Here is a 23385-nt window from a genome sequence, read left to right as displayed (position 1 = left end):
CATTTATGTGTGTGTTCTGATTACAGTTTTCAGTGAGAAAAGTCATTCTGGTGCTTTCCAGGTACACTCTTGTCTGCGAGCAGCAGGACTTCTCAAATCTCCCATTTGTTTTGAGTTGGAAACATCCAACTTAAGGAAACTGTGTTAACGGCTACATGTACTGAAGAGTTAGAAAGCTTTCAGTAGTAAAATTTGAGTGTAGATACTGAGACCAGAACTCAGATGTTATGATTTGGGAGGTTTACAGTTAAAAATTAAACAATATGTCATAAGATAAAAAGCAATGATCAGGCAGTCAGCCAGTCCTACACAACAGGCTTATGCTTTTGAATGCATGAGAAAAGCAGAGAATTAAAAAAAACAAAAAACTTTATTTATTAATGGTTTGGTTTTGGAAACTATGTTGGTAATGATGGAACTTTTAGTAGTCTATAATGTAAAATTTTGCCATCTTTTCATTTCACACCACCAAAATGCACGCACAGGGTGTAGTTCATGACTTGTCTGCCCCCTCCCTCCAAAAGGAGAGCTGAAACTGAAGCCAAACACTCTGTTGATTGTCCAGTGGGATGGCCATGTGAGCCCCAGATGAACATTGGGCCCAAGAGCCAGCTGTAATGTCTGTCTATGCAAATCTGAGCTGCAGCCCATGGATCACTGCTGGCACATGAATGAAACGCTACCTGGAGGCATCAGGTGGAGAAGAACACTCAGAGAGATACCTGCATTCCTTCACTTTATGGCAATAGTAAGGAAATGACTGTTGTTGCCTGTATATCCAAAACAGCTTTTGAATATTTCTGCTTTTTGTCTACATTTAATTCAAAAAATCACTTCCATTTGAGTTTCTCCAAAAGCATGTGTCTCCTCTATGCCTCCCAGGCAGGAGGGATGAGAAAGATCTGTTGTTGTCCTCCCAGGTTGTGAGTACAGGCACCAAGCACCTGCAGTGCCATCTAGACATTGACACTGGAAGCTCTAGGGAAAGGACTTGGAGAGCTCAGGGACTCTGGAAATTCTTCCCTGGGACTTGATGAGGGAAACACTGCAGGGGATTTGTGGGAAGGGGCTGATGTCAGGATGGAGCGTTAAACCTTTGCACGGAACATCTCATGTGACTGAGCGGGCGGGCCAGTGGCTGTGCTCTCCATTGGCAAGCAATGGCTTGTGGAGACCTTTGGGTTATTAGATGGGATTGTGGGAGAATGCCAGCAATGTGTGCGGGGCTGGGGGATGAAAGGGAAGCCCGACTCAATGAATGAATGAAGAAATATGCATGCAATTTGTGAATGACTTTTCTCCCTTTGCTGAACCTGTGCATGAGCTTCTGCAGTGCTTGGTGAAAGTCTGAGGGCAGTGTTTCATGGCTGAGGAGGTCCCACCACCCCCTGGCTCTGCATGCCAGCTGCTTGGGTTGCTGTGGTGGTCCAGGTGAGGAGCCCCCAGTGACACAAAGCAGCCACCATGTCCCAACACGGCAGCTGTTGCTGCTGGCGGCCAAATCATAGGCCATGGTGATCTGTGGTGTTTGAAGGGAAAATTCTGAGGAGGGGATCCTAGAGTTGTTGTCAGTTGTCAGCCAGCAGGCAGAGCTCACAGGGGCTGTACCCGTCACCTCCACTGTGCTTGGGGCTCTCCAGACTGGCAAGAAGCTGCCCAAGATGGTGCCTATGGGCGCGCATGCTGACAGTGTGTATAGGGAGCAATCCATTCCCAGAGCACAGGAATTTGGATAGCTGGAGTAGGGCATTTGCCACTCAGAGACAGTGTCTTTGCAGCTCCCAGGCTTGGCATGCTGGAGCTATCTTTATTATCCTTCAGGGCTATGACTGCAAACAAAAAATGCTTTCATTTCAGTTTGGCGGCCACTCGGGTTGTGTGTGCTCTTGGCTGCTTACTTAATTACAGCAGCTGTTGACAACTTCTGATAGAGACCCTCTCTTTGACCAGTCCCCACTCCCCCACTGATTTTTGCAGTCGGGGCACACAGCGAATGGGGACGATGGTCTGTGAAAATGAGCTCACTGTAATGCAGCAACTCCCACACCACAGCTACGCTGTGTTCCTCTCTTCTGTCCTCTCCATCTGTACTGGTGCTGTTTATTTCCTCTTTCTGGCTGTAAGACGTATTATTTATGAGCACTAGGTTTCCTGTTGCCTGCAGCTGCCTGTACTTTCCCCTCTTCAGCTTGCAGGGCTGTTCCATTCAGCCTGCACCTCCGTTATCCTGCTCACTGAGGTTCTCTCACCCAGCTCAACCAAACACCGAACAGAGAGGGGACTGCGTGCAAACCCACACTAAGCCCAAGGCCAGTGGAAGGGGGGTGACACAAAGGCAGTGCTTCCCAGGGCGGGGGCAGCACCCCTCTTGGCTCACACATGGGTAGGAAGGCAGCACTTGGGGCTGTGGCTGGTCTGCGGGGCTGCCACTCCTAGGGGTTTTGGTTTGCTTCAAGGTTTTTCACACTGTGGACCACGTTGTGGTAAAGATGCTGTGCGGACTTTCCACACGTGAGGTTCTTGCACGACTTCCTTGACCTTTTGTGGACATTCAGCATCCTTGTAGTAAACACAAAGATTGCACATACGGAAAGTGAGGTCACAAAAGGAAACAAAATGTTTGACTGCACTGAACGTGATTTCTCAGCTGGAAGGACGGAGGAGGCATGAGCTCTTAAAAAGTGCTGTTTATTACTGGCAAGGCACATTGGGAAAGCTCACTGGTACACACCGGGGAGGAGTGCTGGACGTCAGTTCTGATCTGTGGCAGGGAGTAGGGTTGAAGTAGTATTCCCTCTCTCACGATTAACATATGAGGGGCTGCCCTGTTTTCATCCCCTTTTCTGTTTGCTGGGAGCTCAGGCAGGTGCAGACTTGCAGGAGTCCACAGGCAGGATGCAGAGTGCCAGGCTTTGCTGCAATGCTGCTGTGGCCCGTTGGGGTGCGGTCCTGCCAGCTGTGACCGTGGCACACTGCAGCTGCAGCACTCTGACACTTTTCCCTTTGTGTCAGAGCTCAGAAAGCTGTATGGGAACATTAAATGGGGAGCAGTCCTCTAACATCCTCTAGGTAAGATGGAAATGGGAGATCCTGAGCATGAGTTATGAAAGCTCCCACTGTGCTACCTGCAAGCCAGTGCTTTAACCCCAGCATCCTGGCCAAATTCCAGCTCTGCTAATTACATCCTGCCTATGTGAAAATTCCCCTGCGTTTTTACACAGCCCTTCTTCCCCATTTGTTCTCAGCAGCTGGGCAGCGTTGCCAGGCACAGCAAAGTGCTTGCCATGTCTCAGCCTGGGCCTGGCTGCCTTTCAGCAGGAATGAAGTGAGTGCTGTGCGAGGCATCTGCAGGGACTCTGGGTTCTTGGCAGGAGAGCTGCTGCAGCTCTGTGGCTGGCCACGGCACAAACAGGGCAAAGGCTCTGTGAAGGGCTGCAGGGCTGGGCCATGGGGATGGCAGCAGGGGCTGCCCGGCTCCCAACTGGTTTTGCTCCCTTCTTCCTTCTCTTTCACTTGATGACTCATGTGGACATTGCTTTTGGCTCATCCCTGTTGGAACTGCTCTTCTCAGCTGTCCATTAATCGCCCTGGTAAAAACCTGACTCATGCCACTGGAGAGGAACTGGCTGGGATTATCCCTCTCTTCAGAAGAGGGGCTGGAGAACGGCTGCAGCAATAGCTGTGGAATTCTGATAATAAGAACTGTGACTCACAAAGAGGAGAATAATGAACTCTCTACAGGAGAGTGGCTCACTGGCTCATCTGTCCAATGTTCTTGTCAGTCAAGAACTGACTGACCTGACAACCTGCCTGAATCCACTGTGGGAGCACAAGCTAGAGGCTGCTCATGCTGGGGCACTAACTCCACTGCCACAGCAGAAGTGGGATCTACTCAGAGCAGAGCAATGCCTTGTTTTTCCCTGCTCACATCCCACTCTGATCTTTTCAGCATCTTAATCTCACTGGAGAGACTCTGTGAGAGGTCTCTGCGTTCCAAGGGGGAATAAAGCAAGGTTATGCACAGGTGTGATGCCAGTATGTTCTTACTATTATCCCAGAAGGGCAAGTACAGCAAACCTTGAAAAGGCAGGAAACTGTGCTGGATGTGGTGTAAAGTAGAAGGCCTAAAGGCCTGAGTCCTCCTGCCATCCTGCCTGTGTGATTTCAGGCAAGGCCTTTACAACTTTTTTAGACTCATTATCCATGTCTTTAAATTGTATTTAGTCCTTACTCCACAGGGCTGAGAAGAAGGGGATTACGCTTTAATTCATTAATGTCTGTAACGCATTTTAGAACTTGGATGGAAATTTCCCAAGGTTTTGCAGAGTGCATTAAAAAGCTTATCTCCCTCTCCAACTGCAAATGTTCCTGTAATATGAGAGAAACGAGTGATACAGCACTTGTATTTCAGTGTTTATAATTAAAAAACCCACCCTTACCCTGCAGCTTCCCCCCTCTATCCTTCCATGTTTAAATACAGAAAAAAGGAGAGAACCAGCAGCAAGAAATTTTAGTCTAAACAGAGTCCAGTTGCTCCCTGGAGACTCGAATCCATCTCAGTGGAATTTTCCCTGCCTTCAGTCTTTTGTACTTCTGAAAGGTCCTGGAACCAGGCATGTGACTGTAAGAGCAAAAACCACTTCTGTGTCTGAGTGCTCTACCAAATATTTACAAGATATCCGGATAAAATGGCGACAAGCAAGTTCAGCAGTGTTTGACTGACCGGACAGCAGTGCAACACTGGCAAGAAGGAAATCTAAACTTTGGTTAAAACAAAATTAAAATGAAATTAAATATATATATACATATATATCTTTAAAGCACAAAATCGGTAAAGCTGGAGAACTGCTCCTCCCCAGGGTGAAACTTAATAGCTTTTAAAAGTAACACTGAAATGGAGTAGCTTTCTTATGATGAAAACCTGGACACTTCCTTGTTCAAGTAGAGCACAAAGCTGCCTGAGCAGGTGTGTGAGCAGAGAGTTACAGAGCAGCTCTCCTCACCAGCCTGCTTGGTGGCTGCAAGCAGAGGGACATTGGCTTCCTCACCCTGACAACTCTTCAGCTTCTCAGAGTGCAGCTGTATGGGTACACAGTGCTATTTTAACAGGAGCCTTGTGTTTGCTGGGAGCACCCTTGGTCACCCCAGACCTGCCCAGCAAACAGCAGATGGCAACCTGCTCACCTTGGCACTGATCCCCTTGCTGGGTTACCTGTACCTTTCACACTTCAATGCTGGGTGTTTTGCTTTCCATCAGGATTCTCAATGAGGCTTTCCCCATGACTGCAGGGCAATGAACCATGTCTCGGGCCAATGGTGACTGTGCATCAGCCATCAGCACTAACTCAGCACGTACACAGCTTTCCCTTAGGGATGTGAGGACTGAAGACAGGGAACAACTTGATGTCAGTCACAGCTGATCTAGCGCCTTCAGCAGCCTTTAGCAAGTCATACATTCTCTCAGTCACAGTAAGGTGTGAGTAAATAGTGCAGTGGAAACTCAGTGCTCTGTGTGTTTGACTGCCCGTTCCTCCAGACTGCTGAGGTGTCAGGGTGAATTAGGAAGGCTTGTGAGGTTTGTGCTTCTTCGCTGACGTGTGTTGTTCATGGAGTTTTATTACTATGTAATCTAACTTAACCCGAACAATATTCAACATTTTCATAATTCTGAAGTTTAATGTGGCCCCACACGTACAGAAAACACTGCTTGTTTTTGAACTTAGTCTCTAAAGAGGCAAAAGAAGAATGCCTAACTATCTGCTTCACTGGATTTTCAAAGACCAAGGTTGTTCATTCATTTTGCAGTGAAGACTTCATTTGACCATTCTATGCACTGGGTGTATCACCAGGAGTCTCATCAGTGGTGTTGAGGAAAGCATCTCTCAAGGTAGTGTTTCTCACTTGTATGGTTTGCAGGACAGGACTGGCTCCTTCCCAGGGTAAACTTGATAGATTCTTTCCATCTGAAACACACAACAAAGACAGACACCTCAATGACAACACGTAAGAATTAAATGACAAAGTCACCATTTCCTCCAGCCACCTGGAAACCAGCTTAATTCACAAAAACATATCAAGGTAAATGTCAGCACAAACTAATTTCACAGACTGGTTGAACATGGATGTACTTATATATAGCGGTCCTCTTTCTGCTGCCTGCTTGACTGTCCTTTTAGTTAACAATATCCAGACTCACTGTGTGTGGCAAAGTTTCTGATGCTACTCTTGTGCTTTAGAGCCAAACCTTTGCATGGTCCAGCTCCTACTGTGACACTTTGGCAGAGCTCTTCCAGGACCAATGTGTTTCTGTTCAGGACCTTTGTGTCACTCTAGCTTCCCAGTATAACTTTTTTGTTAGCTGCTGCCTATGAATAGAGAATTAAATAAGCAAAAGGACAGATATCTCTACCACTGTTTGCTTTCTACATTTCAAACATGTTTCTTAGAGTTAAATAGAGCACATCTTATGCCAGTGTATTTTCCAAACATTAGCAAATCATACTGGATTCGGAGCAAATATTATGGCTGCACCCTATATGCTTTCCTAATACTTGGGCTGAGAGCAAAGCCTCCCTCCAAACCAGTACGAGCTGTTCCACTTTTATTCTTAGTCCCATGTCAGTGGCTGCAGATGGGACGTAGTTCGCTGTTTAAACAAATAATATTATATTACTGTGATTAAATATGTTGAAAATAATAGACTGTTGTTAGTGAGAGGAGATAAAAAAAGAAAGAATCTTTTGATAACTTCCTGATCAACCTACAGATTGACAGGAAAGAACACAAACTGAAGAGACACACAAAGCTATTAAGACCAAAATATCCAAAGAAAAAATGAATAAGCAGTCAGATCATGCCACGTCCTCCTGTTTGCTGCAATCAAGTGCATTGCAAGGTATCATGCTCCTACTCAAATATGTACTTCTCTTCCGATTTCCACAGCTGATCCACTGTGACAAGTTCCACTGTAGCCTGGGGAGTGGGCAGCTCCCTTCTGGGCTGGTCCCCACTGTGCTCCGTTAAAGCTCTGAATAAAGTCAATAAAGCTGAAAGGAGGAGGCTGAAAGGTGAGGTATTCCTCTGCAACTGGTCATGACATGATTAATATTAATGGAGGGGATATCACAGAAGAATCAGAAGACTTACACAGGTTGTCAAGGTAAGCTGTGCCTCAGTTTCCCTGGTAGAGAAGTTTATTGGTAGAAAAGAATGACCAGTGCAGTTGTCTGCACTCTGTCTAGCTTTTGAAGAGGGTGAGCAGTAAATATGCATTTTTTTCATGATCCTATCTCTTTATTGCTCATTTGTTTGTTTCTGTTGAACCATGACATTTAAAAGAAATCACAGGAATTTTGAAGGTCTGTTTAATGCTGCTGCTTCTTGAATAGCACTGCTTAGGAATGCCAGGCCTAATGAGTCTCAGGTTTTGTAAAGTAGCTGGCCATCATTTTCATCTATAGGATACTGCAGTTTTTTTCCTGGATTTCAGTAAAGTTCAGTTTCCACCAAGCAGGGTCTGCATTGGAAGCTTGGATGCAAGTTTAGATAAAGCAAGACACCATCCACCCACCTATCTGTCCATCCATAATGACAAATCATCAACATTAACATAGCTCTCTAGCAGAGATTTACCACTGTTTAGCACAGAATAACCAGTATTTCTTAATAGGTATTGAACAGTTCCTATTGATTTCACATGGAATAGCATTACTCAGTTGTGTCCTTACCTGAAGTAGACTGATACTCTATAGAACTGCTTAGATTTCTACATGGGCTCTCATTCAGCCTTTTTATTTTCTCTGAGTGATTAACTGGTGGAACTGGCCTAAATGATAATAGGCAAGCACATGTAGTCAAGCACAAGTAAGTCTTTCACAAGGCTAGAAGCCATTGCAAAGTTATTTGTAGTGCATGTATGCAAATCAACTTCAGTTTGAGATAGTATGGGAGAAGTTGGAGGGGGATTTCCCTGCTTTATGTAATCTGTTGTTGCTCTTAGCTTCCTCTATTCACATGGCTCGGAGGCACAGGCATGACACCACCGGTAATTTCTCAAACTCAATCTGAAAGCAAAGACAATGTGCTCAGTGACCTTCAGCAGCCTTGCGGCTTTCAGTAAATCCTCCAGCTCTGGCTCAGTGATATCCAGAATAAAGGTGGCCTGGAGGAGAAGTTGGGGAATGACTCCTCTGGTGGGGGCTTCACTCACTTACTGGCATGTTTCAAAAGTGGGTGCCAGCCAGGAAGATCTGTGTGCTAGCCACAGATACGACTCTCTCTACTGCATCTCTAACTACCATTTCTCCATCCATACAAAGTGCTGCACTGGGCACAGGATCCATGCATCCAGTTCAGTGTGGAATCAGCATGGCACAGTTCTGAAACCAGGTTGCCAGCCACACTGTCACAGCCATCCCCAGGTGGGGGCTGGGAAAAGACAAGTCTCACGTGCTCAGGCACATCTAGCAGAGACATTCATGGCATGGACAGGCTGGGCAAGCAGAGACCCTAAAGCATGTCCTCCTCAGGGAGGTGGAATGCCACGGATGCAAACAGCCCATGGGGTGCTATGCTGTTGAGGGCAGCCTGTGCTGAGGTGCAGGTGAGTGGCTCTGTGCCAGCCTGTGTATCAGCCTCTACATGGTATTCTGTGCTGAACTGATTGCGGTGTTGTTATTCCATGTGAGAAGATTTACAATCCAGATTCTGAGAAATGGGCTTACCAAAAACTGCTGCTAAGGGAAATACAACAGGTGAAGTAAGCATGGTGGCACTGAAGAGGAAGGAAATCTCTCTGCAGCGCACTGATAAGAGCATGCTTGTTATACACTGCGTTCAGTTTGGACAATCCACAACCAGGAAAACATAGGCTAGCTGAAGGAAACGCAGCTTGGAGGCCCTAGGGACCAAATCAGTCTGTTAAAGTGCTTTGTTGGTTTTATGTATCAGTACTTAATTAGGATGCTTAACAAACACATCAGAAAGATAGTAACTGTTAAATATTCAGCAGGATGACCTTTCAGTTACAACTCAGAATGAAGTTCTCTTAAAGCTCGTTTTAGGCACTCCAACAATGCCAGAGGAATTGGACTGGACCGAAATAAGCCCCCCCCCAAAAAAAAAGCAAAAAAAAAAGTAAAAAAAAAAAAGTAGTGTACTGTTGATTGTAGAGACCTGGCTAAAAACCCAGGTCTTGCCACTGGCTCCCTGCATGTTTCCTGCTCTGTGCTTCAGTCTTCCCATCTATAAAAAGAGTGTAGTCATACTGGCAGTTCTGGTAAGCCTTTGAGATGAGCGGATAGAAAAGCCATAATAAGTTATTTATAACTTACTCTTATTTCTGAGTAAGGAAGAGCAAAGACCAGAAGCCATCAAGCTTTCAGGTTTTCTTGATTATCATAAAACAGAAAAAAGCGCCATGTAACATGAATTTCACACTGCAGAAAGGTTTAGCGAGTCACCCTTAAGGAGAAAGAGTGGGAGCACAACTAAAGAAAATTACAAGCAGGCAGACAGTCAGGAAAACACTCCAGATGGTGGAGTGAGTTAGGCAGCAGAGCTGGCTCCCACAGGAAGCGGTGAAACCCCCATTGTTTGAGACATTTGAAACGGAATTCTTCAAAGTGCTGGTGTATATAATACAAGGAACTGCTCTGCGCTGCTTCAAACAGGTAATGACTCTGGGACAATCCATACAGAGCGACACACCATTTGTGCAACCTTTAGGAGAATTCTTGCTGCTGTGACTACGAGAAGCTGTAGGGTCTCTTTTTTATCGGTATATTATCTGAGGAACAACTACAGGGGTGCAACTACACAGTGGCTTTGCAGGAGATGGACTCAGTAACCCTTAACAGATCTTCCGCATTCCCACTTTGAGATCTGAAGTTTGTATATCCAAGAAGGGAAAAACTGACACCTATTCTCTGTCTAATGATTATGGTGTGCATCCAATTATTTAGGACTATTTATTTCCTATATTATAATCTAATGAGAAACTGGGTGGCTTGATTTTTACAAGCGGTGGTTTGCAGAAGAAAGACTGTGATTTTAATAGGAACCAAATGAGAGCTCATTACGCAAACGGCATTATGAGATGCAGAACTGATGTTGCAATGCTAAATGCTCTAGGTCAAACTCACCAAAATGGGAACTGGCAGCGGCTTGCTGGAATGCTGGGGTTTCTCCACACTCAAATACTACAGCAAACATTTCCCACTACTGCTAATGCTGGTTCAGCTCCTCTGGAGGTAGCTGTGGAGGGAGCCCGACTGCTTCTGTTGTTACTGGCACTTAAAATCTCTAGACCTTCTCTGAAACACACATTCAGAGCTTTGGGCCAGTTTTATTGATACAACTTGGTTTACTGGTTGGAGCAGGTAGAGGAAGGGAAATTTTTAAAAGGAGCTTAGAAATTGGAGTTTTAATGCCTTCATTTCCTCTTGGTCTCATACCTGCTGGTATATGAAGAAAGAGGCAAATTGATTCAGATGGCAGAAGTGCACCGGTGACCCAGCCTTATTTTGTTCACTTTGGCTCTGTACAGACTTCTCTCATGGGCTCCCTACCTTCAGTACTTACACCTTTGTGATGACCCAAACATGTCAGGTCTCGAGCCCTCCTTCCTGTGGTATGGGAAGGGACAGGTAGCTGAGGGACCTGCCCAGGGGCAGGACAAGTGAGCTCCTGATCCTTCCAAACACTGGGCTCTGCAAGGCCTCGAGCGCTGCAGCATGCTGCACGTGAAGGCTGGCACCATCTCCGTGCTGCTGCCGTCCCGGCCAAAAATGTGGCAATTTCCTTAGGAATGAATCACTAACAGAAAACAAACAAGAGCTATTTGAGAAGTTTCTCCTTCCCTCTAAATGTCCTGTCCGGTATCATATTCCTGACAGTTTATTCTACAAGAATTTAGTCATCTAAGGTTTCAGTGACTCATCTGATGAACCTTCTACCCATTTCCTGGAAAGAGTCCTGTGCAGTCCCAGACTCATTCTGCCTACATTTTCATATATTCCAACTTTCCACCATTTTAGGGGTGGGGGAGAGGCAAAAAAATATTTTGAATGCACTGAATGTGCAAAGTAACTGGAAAACAGAGTGTCGAAAGAAACATCTGGAAAACAAAGATGGGCACTGAATCACAGAATCTCTTTTGGAAGTAGCTGCCCCTTGGACTGACAGCTGGATAGAAGAAAAGGAGCTGCTGTGGTACAATATGGCCATGAATTTGCCAGGGCTGTGCCCTATAAAATGAAGATGAAAACACATCGTTGCATGGGTGTGACTCAATCTGGGCAATTGCTACTGATGACAAGTACTCTGCCACAAACTGTTGAATGAATTGGGCTGGATGGGAACCAAAGCAGACATTTAACATATTTGGACCAATCTGAAAGAAACTTCTGTGCAGAAAACAACTGCTTCCTTTTCTGCTTTCCTGATGTAGTGGAAATGCTGGGTCATGGCTTGAAACACTGATTGAGCACCTGGTTGGAAAGCAGAGGCAACTCAGGGGAGCTCAGGTGCATTGCATGCACCTGAGTGATTGGAACGGGTGGAGCCAGGACCTCATTTAAGGGTTGGCAGTAGAGGCAAAGTATCTTGCTGGAGCTCCGTTCTTTTTGGAGGCCTTTCACAGGTAAGCAGTTTTTATTCATTTGTTTTTGTGTCTATGGCTGCTGCATTTGGCTTTTTATTTGCTGCGGTTTAGGATTGTGTCACTCTGCTGTCATATTATAGCATTACACCTGTTTAGCAAGAGAATTCAAAAGCTGCTCGTAGTCTGCTTAAACGATGCCTCAGCGAACTTTGATTGAAGGGGGGTTGTTCTATGCCCACAGCAGATAGCTCTCCTGATATCGGTGATGGTCAAGTCGTACCTCCTAGCAAACACAGGTGTGCTACCTGTATATAGAAACATAGAACTAGAGAATCAATCATATTGACTGGCTTGGGTGGGAGTGTTAAAGATCATCTAGTTCTAACTCCCTGTTGTGGGTATGGTTGTCACTCTGTGCTGTAGCTGAAACAAGATGGTTCTAGTGTTGTTCTTAAGAAACTTGGAAATGTGAGTGTGAGCCCATCAGCGTCGCTTCAGAAGTGTGGAACAGCTCAGTGACAATGCTAACATAGGCTTGTGGACCTCTGCCTTCTTCTGGGAAGCCATCAGCCCAGGCACCACTGGCTTACATTAATTTGCAACAGGGCTAGCAGAGGAATTTGCGGATCTGTTTGATGCAGGCTGGGACAACATATCAAGCATTTTTTGAGGGTGCTTTTAGTGCTTGGTTATACCAGTGTAACTGGCATATATAATGGTGTGTGTGTGTGTACACACATATATACTGACATACACATATATACAGTGTCACATGTCACAAGCCTGATCCCTCTAAAGGGATATGTTGACAGGTCAAAGCTATCCTGACATTCTTCTTATTTTAAAAAACAAAAAACCCCCACCAACTTTAACAAGCCCTGATTCCAACAGAAATGTTTCCATGATTTATTTTAAGAAGGGAACATTCCCCTGCAGTGCTCACCGCAACCCAAACATTGCAGTGCTGTGCAAGAGCATGAGAACCAGAGAGGAAACTGGGGCTGTGAAAATATATTCTCCAGAAGAGAAATACAAAAAGTAAACAAACAGCAAAAGCAGTAACAAATAAACTTAATTTTAGTGATGGCTTCAGTGTTATCTACAGTATGGCAAAGGAGAACAGACTTGAAACATGCATAATTTTGTAGTGGTTTCTTTAAGACATATCTGAGTGTGGGATGGGGTCTTGTGGGAGCAGACAACACTTAGAAAAGGGTTTATTTTTCTTTGTGTGATTCTTCTGCTGCCTCACACCTTGCATTACCCGTCTGAGAAACTGAACAGCAAACTGAAAGGAACTATCTTAAATGTTTTCAGAACTAGAAAATGTGAACCTTGGGCAAGCTATCCAGGAAATAAATCTCTTGTTTGTGGGAGAACTGTCAAACTCTTGAAAGTAATGGGAGGAGTCTTTCTTCTACCTCTCTGGGGTCCTCTGCTCTACAGAAAGGGAGACATGCTTTCGGTGATACTGTTTGTTTCTGTGGTGAGTCTGCAGAAAGCAACGTGCAGGAGGATAAGAAGACAAAGTATATGGAGTGAGAAAGAATGAGTGAGTGAACAAATACTTTCCTGACAGATCTAGAGACTGAATTTGGCCATAAGGAACACACACAGGCATGCATGCACCCCTGCCCCAATTCTTCAGACTGAAAGGTCTGCATACAGAGAAGAGAGAAAGCAGAAAATGTAGTGAAGCTGGTCAAAAAAGTACCCTGAAGACAGTCTAGCAGCAGAATACTGATTGCACCAGAAAGCTTTTGGAAGCAGTAAACAGGAAATGGTTAAGTAAAAGCAGGTGGAGCATGCTGACTGCAGGAATGGAGCAGGAAATAGCTGAGCGTCTGAATGGATGCAGAAAAAAAGCTCTCTTGCTCAGTCCTTGGCAGTTGCAATATGCCTGCTCCTCCTGCTCCCAGTCCTCCTCCACTGCCCTTATCTTCCCAGGCTACAAAGTCCTGCAGTCAGCAAACACCTTTTGCTTGAGCAATCTGCCCTCCTTGAATTTCAGAGCCAGTGCTGGAGAGGTTGAAAGCAACCCTCTCCTTCTGCCTGGAAGGTGAAAGAGAAGGACTTGGCAGCTGCACAAGGGATGGGTCAGGAGCAGGTGCTGTGTACCAGGGGCTTCAATTGTGAGGAGCTCCAACAGGGCCTCTGCCTGCTGCCCCAAGTGCTCTGCTCCCAATGTTATTCAGCATTATACTGAATCAAAGAAACACATTTCTATCACCCTGCTCCTTCTAGGGGGCTCCTGAAGCACTCTGCTGTAGGATTCATTCTCTCGCTACTGAAACGCAGCCTCTTTTGGGGGCAGAGCACTGCAGCTGTTAAATAGTTCACAGCAACATCACACAAACAGATGGAAAAGAAAGCGAAGTGTGCAAGAAGTGTTCTTTCCACTTTCCTTCTAACACTTCCTTTCCCTCCTCATTGTCTCAGGCTTTTTCTGCCAGTTTCAGAAAACTCCAGATGAGTGTCTTTCTCACCAATATCTGAAAGTTTTGGCCCTGCAGATGGGGATCTGCTGCCATGCTGTCCCCCCAAACATGCTGCTGGATGGGCACGAGCACTGCAAGGGCTGGCTCTGCCCTCTTCCAAGGGAGGAGAGCCTTAATGTAGTTTGACACAGACAAGGCTCTCCTGCCTTCAAAGTATACTGGATGATTGCCTTAAAGCCCCGAAGTAAGATAAGAAAAGAGCCCGTATGTTAGTTTGAATTGCTTTGACCTTGTCTACCTTTTAAGCATCGGGCGGTGAAACTGTACTGGCAAACCCTACTCTTAAGTATTTCTATCCTACTCTCCTGGATTTAAACTGAAAAGAAAGAAACCCTGAGTGACGAAAAGAATAATGGCAAATAAGCTTATATGGAGTTACAATTGCCCAAACAAAAAGGTTCTTCTGACAGGGAAGGCTTACAAAGAAGTCTTGCTTTTTTTTTTTTTTTTTTTAAATATCATTATTTTGGCAAAATGTACCAGATATTATTGGGAATCCAAACATACACAGATGTTCCTTTGTCTTTTAAAACAGAGAGACACCACATATAATGCTCGCCAATGTTCAGATCCTAGGCATAGCCTTTGAGAGTCAGGCTTTGGCTCCACCTGCCCACTCCTCATACCCCCACTATTATCCAGGCTGTTCCTTCTTAGGGGTTCTGAGTTTGGCCCTCACCAGAGGCCAAGGGCACTGCCAGGCCTGGAGTGCTGGGGCACGCTCAGCTTGGCTGCCATGGTGCCTAAGTGCATGGGGAGGATGCATCCTGTTGACTCAGTGGGGTGCATGGCAGCGCTTGGAGTTACACCTTGGCACTGGCTTGTGAGGAAAACAGGCTCTGATGCATGTGGATCTAAGAAGCCCAGGGAAAGCCACTGAGACGAGCTGAACTAAACCAAACAGATGTTTCTTTCCAGCTTCCTTCACAATTTCTGCTTCTCTGCTCTCAAGTCGTCCCCCCCCCCCTTTTCTTCCTTTTTCTTTCTTTCTTTTTTTTTTTTTTAAACTTAAGTTGTCAAGAAGAACGGCAGGAATGAGGCTTCTGGCATAATTACAGTTCGCTGAGAAAATCACAGCCTGCAGCAGTAATTCTTTTAGTGCTGGAGACAGATGCTGCTGAGGCACAATCGCAATGTTCCCACTACCCAGGCCCTGAGTCTAATCTGTCATCAGCTGGGAGGCCGCTGCCTCCTGCTGCATGTGAACTGGGTCTGCTCCTCCTGATCGTTCCCCCCCCAGCCAGAGCAAGGCAGTGCCAGAGGGAGGCTATGTTTCCATTCACTCCCTGCCCTCAGCGACAGCGATACCGCAACTTCAATGCGCTGCTTATCTCTCCTCCAAGCGCAGTATCAGGGCCGCTGGAAAGGACTCAAGTGGTTGTTTTCAACTTACAATGCCGTACAGTGACTGCAGTTCAAAAATACAATTTAAGCAGAGATAAGTTGAAGGAGAGGCTTAATGAGAAGGGCCTGTAGCTTTCCAATCTGTATGGTATTTTTCTTCTTATTAGGAAGCTGTCCTCAGTGAATGATTATATACAACAGAAAATCAAGAGTGTGAGTATGAGCACAGGAAAAAGAGGAAAAAGCAAAAGTGCTTATATTGAAAATGGTGCTGTGAGAGGGCACAAGGCAAGGTGAAACTGAGCATGTCTCTCATATGGCTTACACATAGTCTCTGTTGCCATCAAGTGTTCTGTGTCTGATGTTTGAAGACCCAGTCCACTGAGCTTTGTTGTGCTGGTGGAAGAAGCTGTGGAAACAACAGACCTGGCCAGCTCAGGAGTGCCCCTGTGCAAGCAAAAGTCACCATGGTACTCTGTTAACATCTTTAAATTGGATTCTGGTTGTAAAAGGAAACTGACTGAAGAACTCAGTTTCGAAGGTATGCTGCAGTGTCATCAGCAAACCCCCGACAACTGGGGAAGTCTGTAAGCTGCTACCCAAGCTACAGCATCTCTGTAATTCAGTATCAACCTCTATAATACAGCATCTCTACAACAGGTGCCTGAAGCACCGGGGAGATGCAAGGTTTGGGAGACATAGACTAAATGGTTGTGTTTTGCTTCAGTAGTTCTTAAGAAGGGCTTAAAGGAAAAGAGTAGGTCATAATTTCTAGCTTAAAGCAAAAGCATATTAAAATATTTGACTTTCTGTAGCAGCCTGTGGCCAACTCATTTTCTTAGTTTCCAGCTTCTTCTGAATCTGCATGTGGTAGTTGTGCATTCATGGTAAAAACTCTTCAGATCTTGACAGGAATGGTGTATATGGCAGCTTCTCAGCCCCTGAGAATGAAGGGGGATCAGAAAGCGTGGCACGGTGTCTCAAAGAGGGGAAGGAGTGACTCATACAGGAAGAAAAACAAAGCTAAGATGAACTTAGAGAGTAAGAGAAGAGGTAGACTGTTGGCTGTGAATCAACTTTTCTGCACTCAGAAGGGTGCGTATTGCAGTGAGAGGAGTTGTACTTGACAGTAATGGAAGCTCAAGGAAGTTTGATTAAGATTAAATGGCAGACACAGACCAACACAGAAAAGAGGTTTTTGGGTGAAAATCAGAGGAAGTGACTAAGTAGGTCAGAAGCTGTGGGTAGTGAGCTGGATAGATTAAGTGGGACTTGGAGCAACTCAGTTAGCTCTGCTAATGACAAATGATAATGTTCATACTGCCGCCAAGTTTAACAAATCTGATGCTGAAATCACCTTCAAGGTCCTGATAGCAAATCAGAGATTTCTGAGTTTTAATGGTATCTACATCTGAGCAGATAATGTTTGTGTTTTAACCAGAGATTGGTTTTGCAGTCACTTTTTGACCCTGCCAAACTTCCTGTAAATAGTACACTGTTTTGACTGAACAGGATTTCTTCCTAAGGACTGAGGAATAATGACCTGGCTAGTAGAAACTGTTTGAGAAGGGCAGCTACTGCTGATTGAAAAGACGGATGCATTGGAGAAACTCCTTTCCACCCTAAATTCAATAAGTCTTTGATTCAACAGCTTTGTATCCAGGACTGCCGGAAGAAAACAGTCACCTTGTATTTTTCTACCTGATGAGAGGAAAAAAACAAATTGTGTGTGTGCACTGGGACAGTTCAATCTGAGTCTATTCCAACTTCAAAGAGGTTTTCAATGGTCTTTCAGACGTAGGGTGTGAGGAAGGGTGAGAACTGCTAAAGCTAGCCCCATCCTCATTAAATCTTTGCCCTCTCTGGAGTAGGCATGCAAGTGGAGAGAATAGAAGATATGCATGAGCAACTGAGCATCTGGGACCTCATGACCTTTGACTGTTGTATTATGGGAAATGTATTCTTTGGTTGCTATGCTTTTCTAATTCACTTGTATTTTCCTTCAGTGGCTCCCTTGTATTTTCTTTGGTGCTCCTGTGTAACGGTTTCAGGGAGCCACCATCTCCAAGTTAAGCATATATACAATAGCTTTAATTAAATGTTTGCAAGTATCCCAACAGTAATGCAAGGGAAAGGAAAAACAAACAGTTTTGTACTCACTTGTACCTATCCCTTGTGAGCCCTGCTATGGGTGGAGGCATCTGCATCGCTGCTGCTTAAACCCATTCCTAACCTGTTGTGGAATGAAGGCCATAGGATCCTGCTACTCTACATATAAGCACTTCAGGTATTTTCACTCTCCATAGAAGAGCTACAGATCACCTGTGAAAGGGACAGTGCCAAAATCTTTTAGGGTAGGCTGTAATAAACAAAAAATAAGGAGTAGTTAGGGAGAACATTCTTTACTCCCTTTAAAAAAATTAAAAAACAAAAGGAGAATAAGGTTAACATATCCTTAGTTGTTCCTTAAAAGACAGTACAGACAGGGAACCAAAAAAGAAAGGATTTTACTTTCTTCAGTATTATGGATTTAATCTTCTTTGCTCTCTGTGCTATTGGCAGAATCTCAGTCCTGTCACCCTTCTTTCCTTCTCCTGCGAGGATTTACCTATTTACTACTCTCTCAGATGGGGATCTTTTCTTTCACAAGTGGTTAACAACATCATTTGATAAGTGAAGAAGAAAGCTGTAAAGAATTTTTGTTTTCTCTTCAGGCATTTAAAATAACTATGCACAAAGGAAATGAAATTTGGGAAAGGAGTTGTTAACATGCAAAGAGAATAACAAGATATGGGATGCTAAGTTCATTGCTCGCTTTAAGTCAAATATAAGTATTGGTCTTGAATATTTCAATGACTGACATCATTATTATTTCAGAGCTGAGACAAGCCAGTTTGAGAACACTTCAGTCTGGTTGTGCACGTATTATTGGAAATCTGGTCTCTTCTTCTCAGTGACTCACAGTGATAATACACATCAGAAAAGATAACAGTAATTTTAAGACTGTAAAGAAAAAATAAAGGTCAGTTTGATGAGAGATAAAAGAAACTGAGCTTCTAGCTTTGATCTTGGCTATTTCCCAGCACCAAGTCCAGTAGCATTGTCAGTTTTTGCAAACTGATGTGCTGGAGTTGGGCAGGGGTTGTGATGAACAGGGACAGGCCTAGCTCAGCTGGAGCTTGAAGTGCGGTGACTTTTCAGGAGGGAACAGAAAGCATGGGTTGTTTCCCTCACATAGCAAAGCACAAATGACAGCAGAGTTGTCTGAGATTGAGAACTGTTGATGCAAGTTAGTAACAGGAACCAGCAGCTGCAAAGGAGTAGGATGAAAAGCAGTCTTAGAAGGTGAAGGAGACAACCAAGGAAGATCTAAAATTAGTAGCAGCTAGCAGATGCTGACAGACTTCTCTTGATTGTCCTCATGGGGCTCATCCCAGGCAAATTCAGGCCATAAAGGTCTATAAGGACTTCTGGGATACTATGAAGTTTTCTACTCCCAGGCCTCTGTTAATCTGCAGTCTTTGTTTCCATTGCATCTTCACAAGAAGCTTCTTCAAAATACACCGGCTTTTGATGATGGCTGGGAATGAAGAAGGCAAATTCTGACAATCTTCACTGCTGCCTTTCTGTCTCCTATTAAATAGCAGTTGTTAAACTCTTGCATTAAAACCCAAAAGTTGCTCTTCTGCTTCTTGTTCTACTAGGTCCCCTGTGGACTATTTCTTTCCTTCTTTTCTAGTAATGACAGTTGATTTCTATCACTGAGGCTAAGACCAGGAAAACTGATACCTGACTTTCTCTTGGGTGGATTAGTTTCTATGAGGGCAGTTAGTTAATTATTCTCACTATACAGACACAAAAAAAATCCAGTCCATCTCTGTAATACTAATTAAAAGCTACAGTATTGGCTATGCAGCAATCCTAGGCCTCGGACCACTGTAAGTATATTCGGACTTCCCCAGTTCTTCATATTCCACTTCTCTTTAGTAAGTCGTAACTACTTCTGTTCTCAAAATTCATGAGGAACTTGAAGCTAAAGCTCAAAGTTCACACCAGTCACTTAGTGCTGTGACCCAAACTCAGTGAATTTTACTGAAAGATGTTCCCTAAGACTTTCTGCTTTGTTGGGATATTGAAGGAATGGGGAAAAGGAGAATACAGTGATGAGTGATATCCTTACTTCTCTTTACTAGCTAGTTCTACAGTAGCAACCATTCTCTCTTTCAATGGAAAAGGTCCCATCCTTGACAGAAAAGCAGTTTCAAGAGCTGAGCTATCAGTGTGCTGAATGTGATGTTCATGTTGCCTATCACCTTATAAGTTCCACAAACAGACCAGGAAACAAGAGGAGCTAGAAAGCGATAGTATGAATACTCTGCAGGGAGTAGTAAGAGCAAAGCCAGGATGATGGAAAGGAGAATATCAGAAGTTAATCCCAGGTGTAACACATCAGAGGCCAGATGTGTTTTGTAAGAGGTGTCCTTCATGTAAGATGTGTTTTGTTTTCCCACTGTGAACTTTATGGTAGGCCTGAGTCAGTGAACGCTGCATTCTCCATAAATGCCTAATGTGGCCAGTTGTAGCCTTTCCAAGTTTCTTATTCAACAGCACATTTTTGACTTGTTTTTAAATGCTTGCTGGAGTCTTAGACTAGGAGTTTTTAACCTAACAATAAAACACTTGTTTTTTATTAAGACTTGGGACTTGAGTTTCACCTCTCTCACTTTTACTGAAGTGTTGCCACTAGCCAGATTAACTCTTTCGTAGTCAGTTTTGCTCTGAAAGTGTATCTACATACAGCTCATTTCTACTGTACATGGAGGTTCTTATTTCAAGAGTGAAATTTTTGAGTTGTATCATAGAAAATTCATTCAGCTCAATGGAAAAGCTACTGTTCTCCCTGTTCCTTCCCACTGTTCTCATTCCACCGTCTTAAATGAGAATGGGAGCAGCACCTATATAGCAAATTTGTTGCCTGGACCTCCAAGTGTGTTATTATCCCTATATTAAATTATAAAAATGGCAGCATGTGGATGTGAAGGAATTGCCCACATTCATGCTGCAATTTAGTAGAAAGGCTGACAAGTTTAATTGTAAATGTAGTAAGCAACTGTCCTATGTTCCATTTAACTTAGCTTCTTAATAAGTGATTATTTTCAAGGTCTCCTCCATGCACATTACAAAAGCACCACACTGCAGCGCCAGCAATGTAAATACCATCAATTCACTGAAGACAAGGGAGGGCAATTTAATACACATGCCAAAGATGGAGGATCTCTATGTCATAAGCTCTGCTTCCCTCTCTGTTGCCATCTATGTGCTTATGGGCATCTGAAATTTTTCTTTATGACTCAGTTTCCCATATATGCTTGAGAGAAATATTTGCAGCCAGGAGGTGAATCAAGAGGTCAAACACTTGTGAGGTTATTCTGAGTTTGTCATTCATCTTAGGAACTTTAACGGCACACCTATACAGAGCTAATTGTACTAATCTACATCAGACTCCTGTGGGGAGAACAGATAGATGCATCAAAAGTTCAGAGGTCTGCAGATACTTGAGTACTGTATCTACAGAGACATAAATATTTCTAAAATAAACAGGTAGGTAAATATTGGTTTCTGCCCAAATACTTGTCAGAAATAATAATAATTAATCCCATAAGTGGCTATTTATTACACAGTCTGATGTAGTGGATGTGTGATTTATATGCCCCTGTAACAAACACTAAGTATAAGAAATGCTATCACATGCAGTGGTACTCGTAAAAGAGGATGTTCTAAGTTTATGTTGCTTTTGTAAACTAATTATTTTCATCCATTCATATGTACCAGTATATAATTTCTAAGCTATGAGGATACCAGCAGTTACTGGGAACTGCCTTTATAAGCCCGCATCACAGCAGAGCAAGTTTTAGGAACAAGAAACTATGACTGTTGCACGGAATGTCAGATACTGTGGGGATGTAGGAGGCTGGGGAATGTAGCAGTGAAAGTCATCTGGTGTTAGTGCAGCAGAAAGCCCCTACAGCCTGGTGCTAGCTCAGACCACAAACTGGGGAGTATCCATCTGTGTGCCCTTTTGAGGAGTACCGATTGCCTTGCCTGCCATTTGGAAAGACACAGAATGAACTTTACAAACATAATTTGGAGCTGAATATTTCATATTTGGATCACGCTTCACAAGACTCTTACCTTTCCATTTAGTGCAAATAAGCAGAAATAACCATTTTGACTTTCTTTTCAAAATACATAGAAACAGCTTTTCAAAGCCTCCCTTAAACCAAATAGCGTAAGTCTCACATTTGTTTGTGTTTGCACCATTTTATGAGCTTTAGGAGGCTGTGATTTCCATTGCTGTGTAAATCACATCTGCTCATAAGCTGTGGTTTTAAAAAGACCGCACATCTGTGGTATCAAATGTGTGCAAATTAGAGAATTATATGACATTACCAGTCACTTACATGCAAATGTAAGTGTCATTTTTTGTGTGGTATTTTAAGTTGTGTTATTATGTACCATAAACTACAGTTACCTACTCCCTACTTATACAGCGATCCAAACAGGAGTTTTCCCTTTGCAGACATTTTCATGTAGCCATATAGGAATGTGAGTGATGAATTGTTATGTGCCTTGAAGCTTGCTTACAGTCATTCTTTATAGGTGGCCTGGTCACCACACTCATTAGTTTTGAGTAAATAAAATGTGGGGTTCGGTGTTTTTGAGTTCTACTTGTTGGTAAAAGAAGTGGAGTTTTTTTGAGCAATCTGGAGAAGGAGCACTTTTCTGGCTTTACTTTCTTCATGTATTCTTCATATCTTTTTGATAATGGTACCAGACTTCTCAGAGCCACTATCTTTAAGCCTAAGATCTGGATGTGAGCAAGTAGTACTGTTGGTCAATTACTCTCTTCCAAGACTGCAAAACAGTTGTATGTTATGACACATTTGCTCCATTTTTCTACCTCTAAACATCTCAAGAAATTGTGTCAGCAAGATTTTCCTTCTCCTATTTCATAGCCCAGTTCCTATTTTCAACTATTTTTCATGTAAGTTCTTTTAAAAGCTGCTCATAATGTTCTGCTTTAAATTAAAAATCTATGTGATTCAGTCCTCACTCCAGTTTTTCTTTAGACAAATATTTGGACAAAACTTGAGCAGAAGTTTCAGAAGGCCCAATATTACTTATAAGCATTATTAATGAAGCTTAACAAAGCAGTTATGCAGAAGCTGTTATCATCTCTGCCTTTCATATGGTCAAAATAAGTTACAGATAAATTAATTCGTGACTCAATCAAGGCTGTTCAGCGAACTATTGGTAGCAGCTGGACATGGAGCCAAGGAACTCCAACACCCGCACTCCTGCTGAAATGATACACCCTGAAAACACCGGGACTGCCTCAGACTCACTCTGAGCTACTTACATTCCTCTCATATGATTGAAGTGTTTTTAGACCATGAAAATTAGAGAAAGGAAAAATAATGTAAATCAGTGTCAGTTTCTAGATCATTGTTTTTTCCTCTGAGGATAAAATACTTCTTGTTCTAATTTTTTTCTTACAGTAGATACTGGCAAGCTAAAAGTTGAAGTAAAATAGGAAAAAATAACAAGCATATTTTGAGTGATTACTCAACTGGGGTCCTTTGTGACAGGAAATGCAGCTGCGTGACTAATGGGCCTGACTTTCTCTTGGCTTCCTTCCCCCTTCAAAGATCTTGTTTACTGCCCCAGCCAATTTTTTTTTTTTTTAAATTGCTAGAAGCTAGCAATTTTCCAGGAAAAAAAAAAAGATCTTTGCAAGAGGCAAAGGCAGTAAATCTTGCAAAGATCAAGGGCTGCAGCGCTCTCCCCATCTACTCCCTTTAGCCTTCCAGGCTCTTGAGTCACATCATATCTTCCCCTGCTCCACTCAGAACATGTGTCTAGCAGATCTTTCTGCTTTGG

The 23385-nt window shown here is 43.6% G+C and overlaps 1 protein-coding gene and 1 long non-coding RNA gene across 8 annotated transcripts in view; one reads left to right on the top strand and one right to left on the bottom strand.

Moving 5' to 3' along the window:
- The window catches only part of LOC107314957, a 67842-nt gene that overhangs the window by 17647 nt on the left and 26810 nt on the right, over positions 1 to 23385 (top strand). The window contains exon 1 of one of the 3 annotated variants that reach the window (XR_004307325.1): positions 7207 to 11641. The exons of 1 other annotated variant lie outside the window; for it this stretch is intronic. This is a non-coding gene — a long non-coding RNA (uncharacterized LOC107314957). Of the gene's footprint in view, positions 1 to 7206; positions 11642 to 21105; position 23385 lie in introns of those variants that run through there. One more of the 3 variants, XR_004307328.1, reaches the window with a different exon arrangement.
- Positions 2673 to 23385, bottom strand: part of RAD51B (RAD51 paralog B) — a 321371-nt gene continuing 300658 nt past the window's right edge. For all 5 annotated transcript variants that reach the window (XM_015864831.2, XM_015864833.2, XM_015864832.2 and 2 more), the window contains exon 11: positions 2673 to 5963. In XM_015864831.2, coding sequence (XP_015720317.1) covers positions 5827 to 5963 — 137 coding nt within the window. In that variant the 3' untranslated portion in view covers positions 2673 to 5826. The remainder of the gene's footprint in view (positions 5964 to 23385) is intronic.

This window comes from Coturnix japonica, chromosome 5 (assembly GCF_001577835.2).
Source record: "Coturnix japonica isolate 7356 chromosome 5, Coturnix japonica 2.1, whole genome shotgun sequence".
Lineage (NCBI taxonomy): Eukaryota > Metazoa > Chordata > Aves > Galliformes > Phasianidae > Coturnix > Coturnix japonica.
The sequence above is the reverse complement of the archived record's forward strand: the minus strand, read 5'-3'. Positions and strand labels throughout refer to the sequence as shown.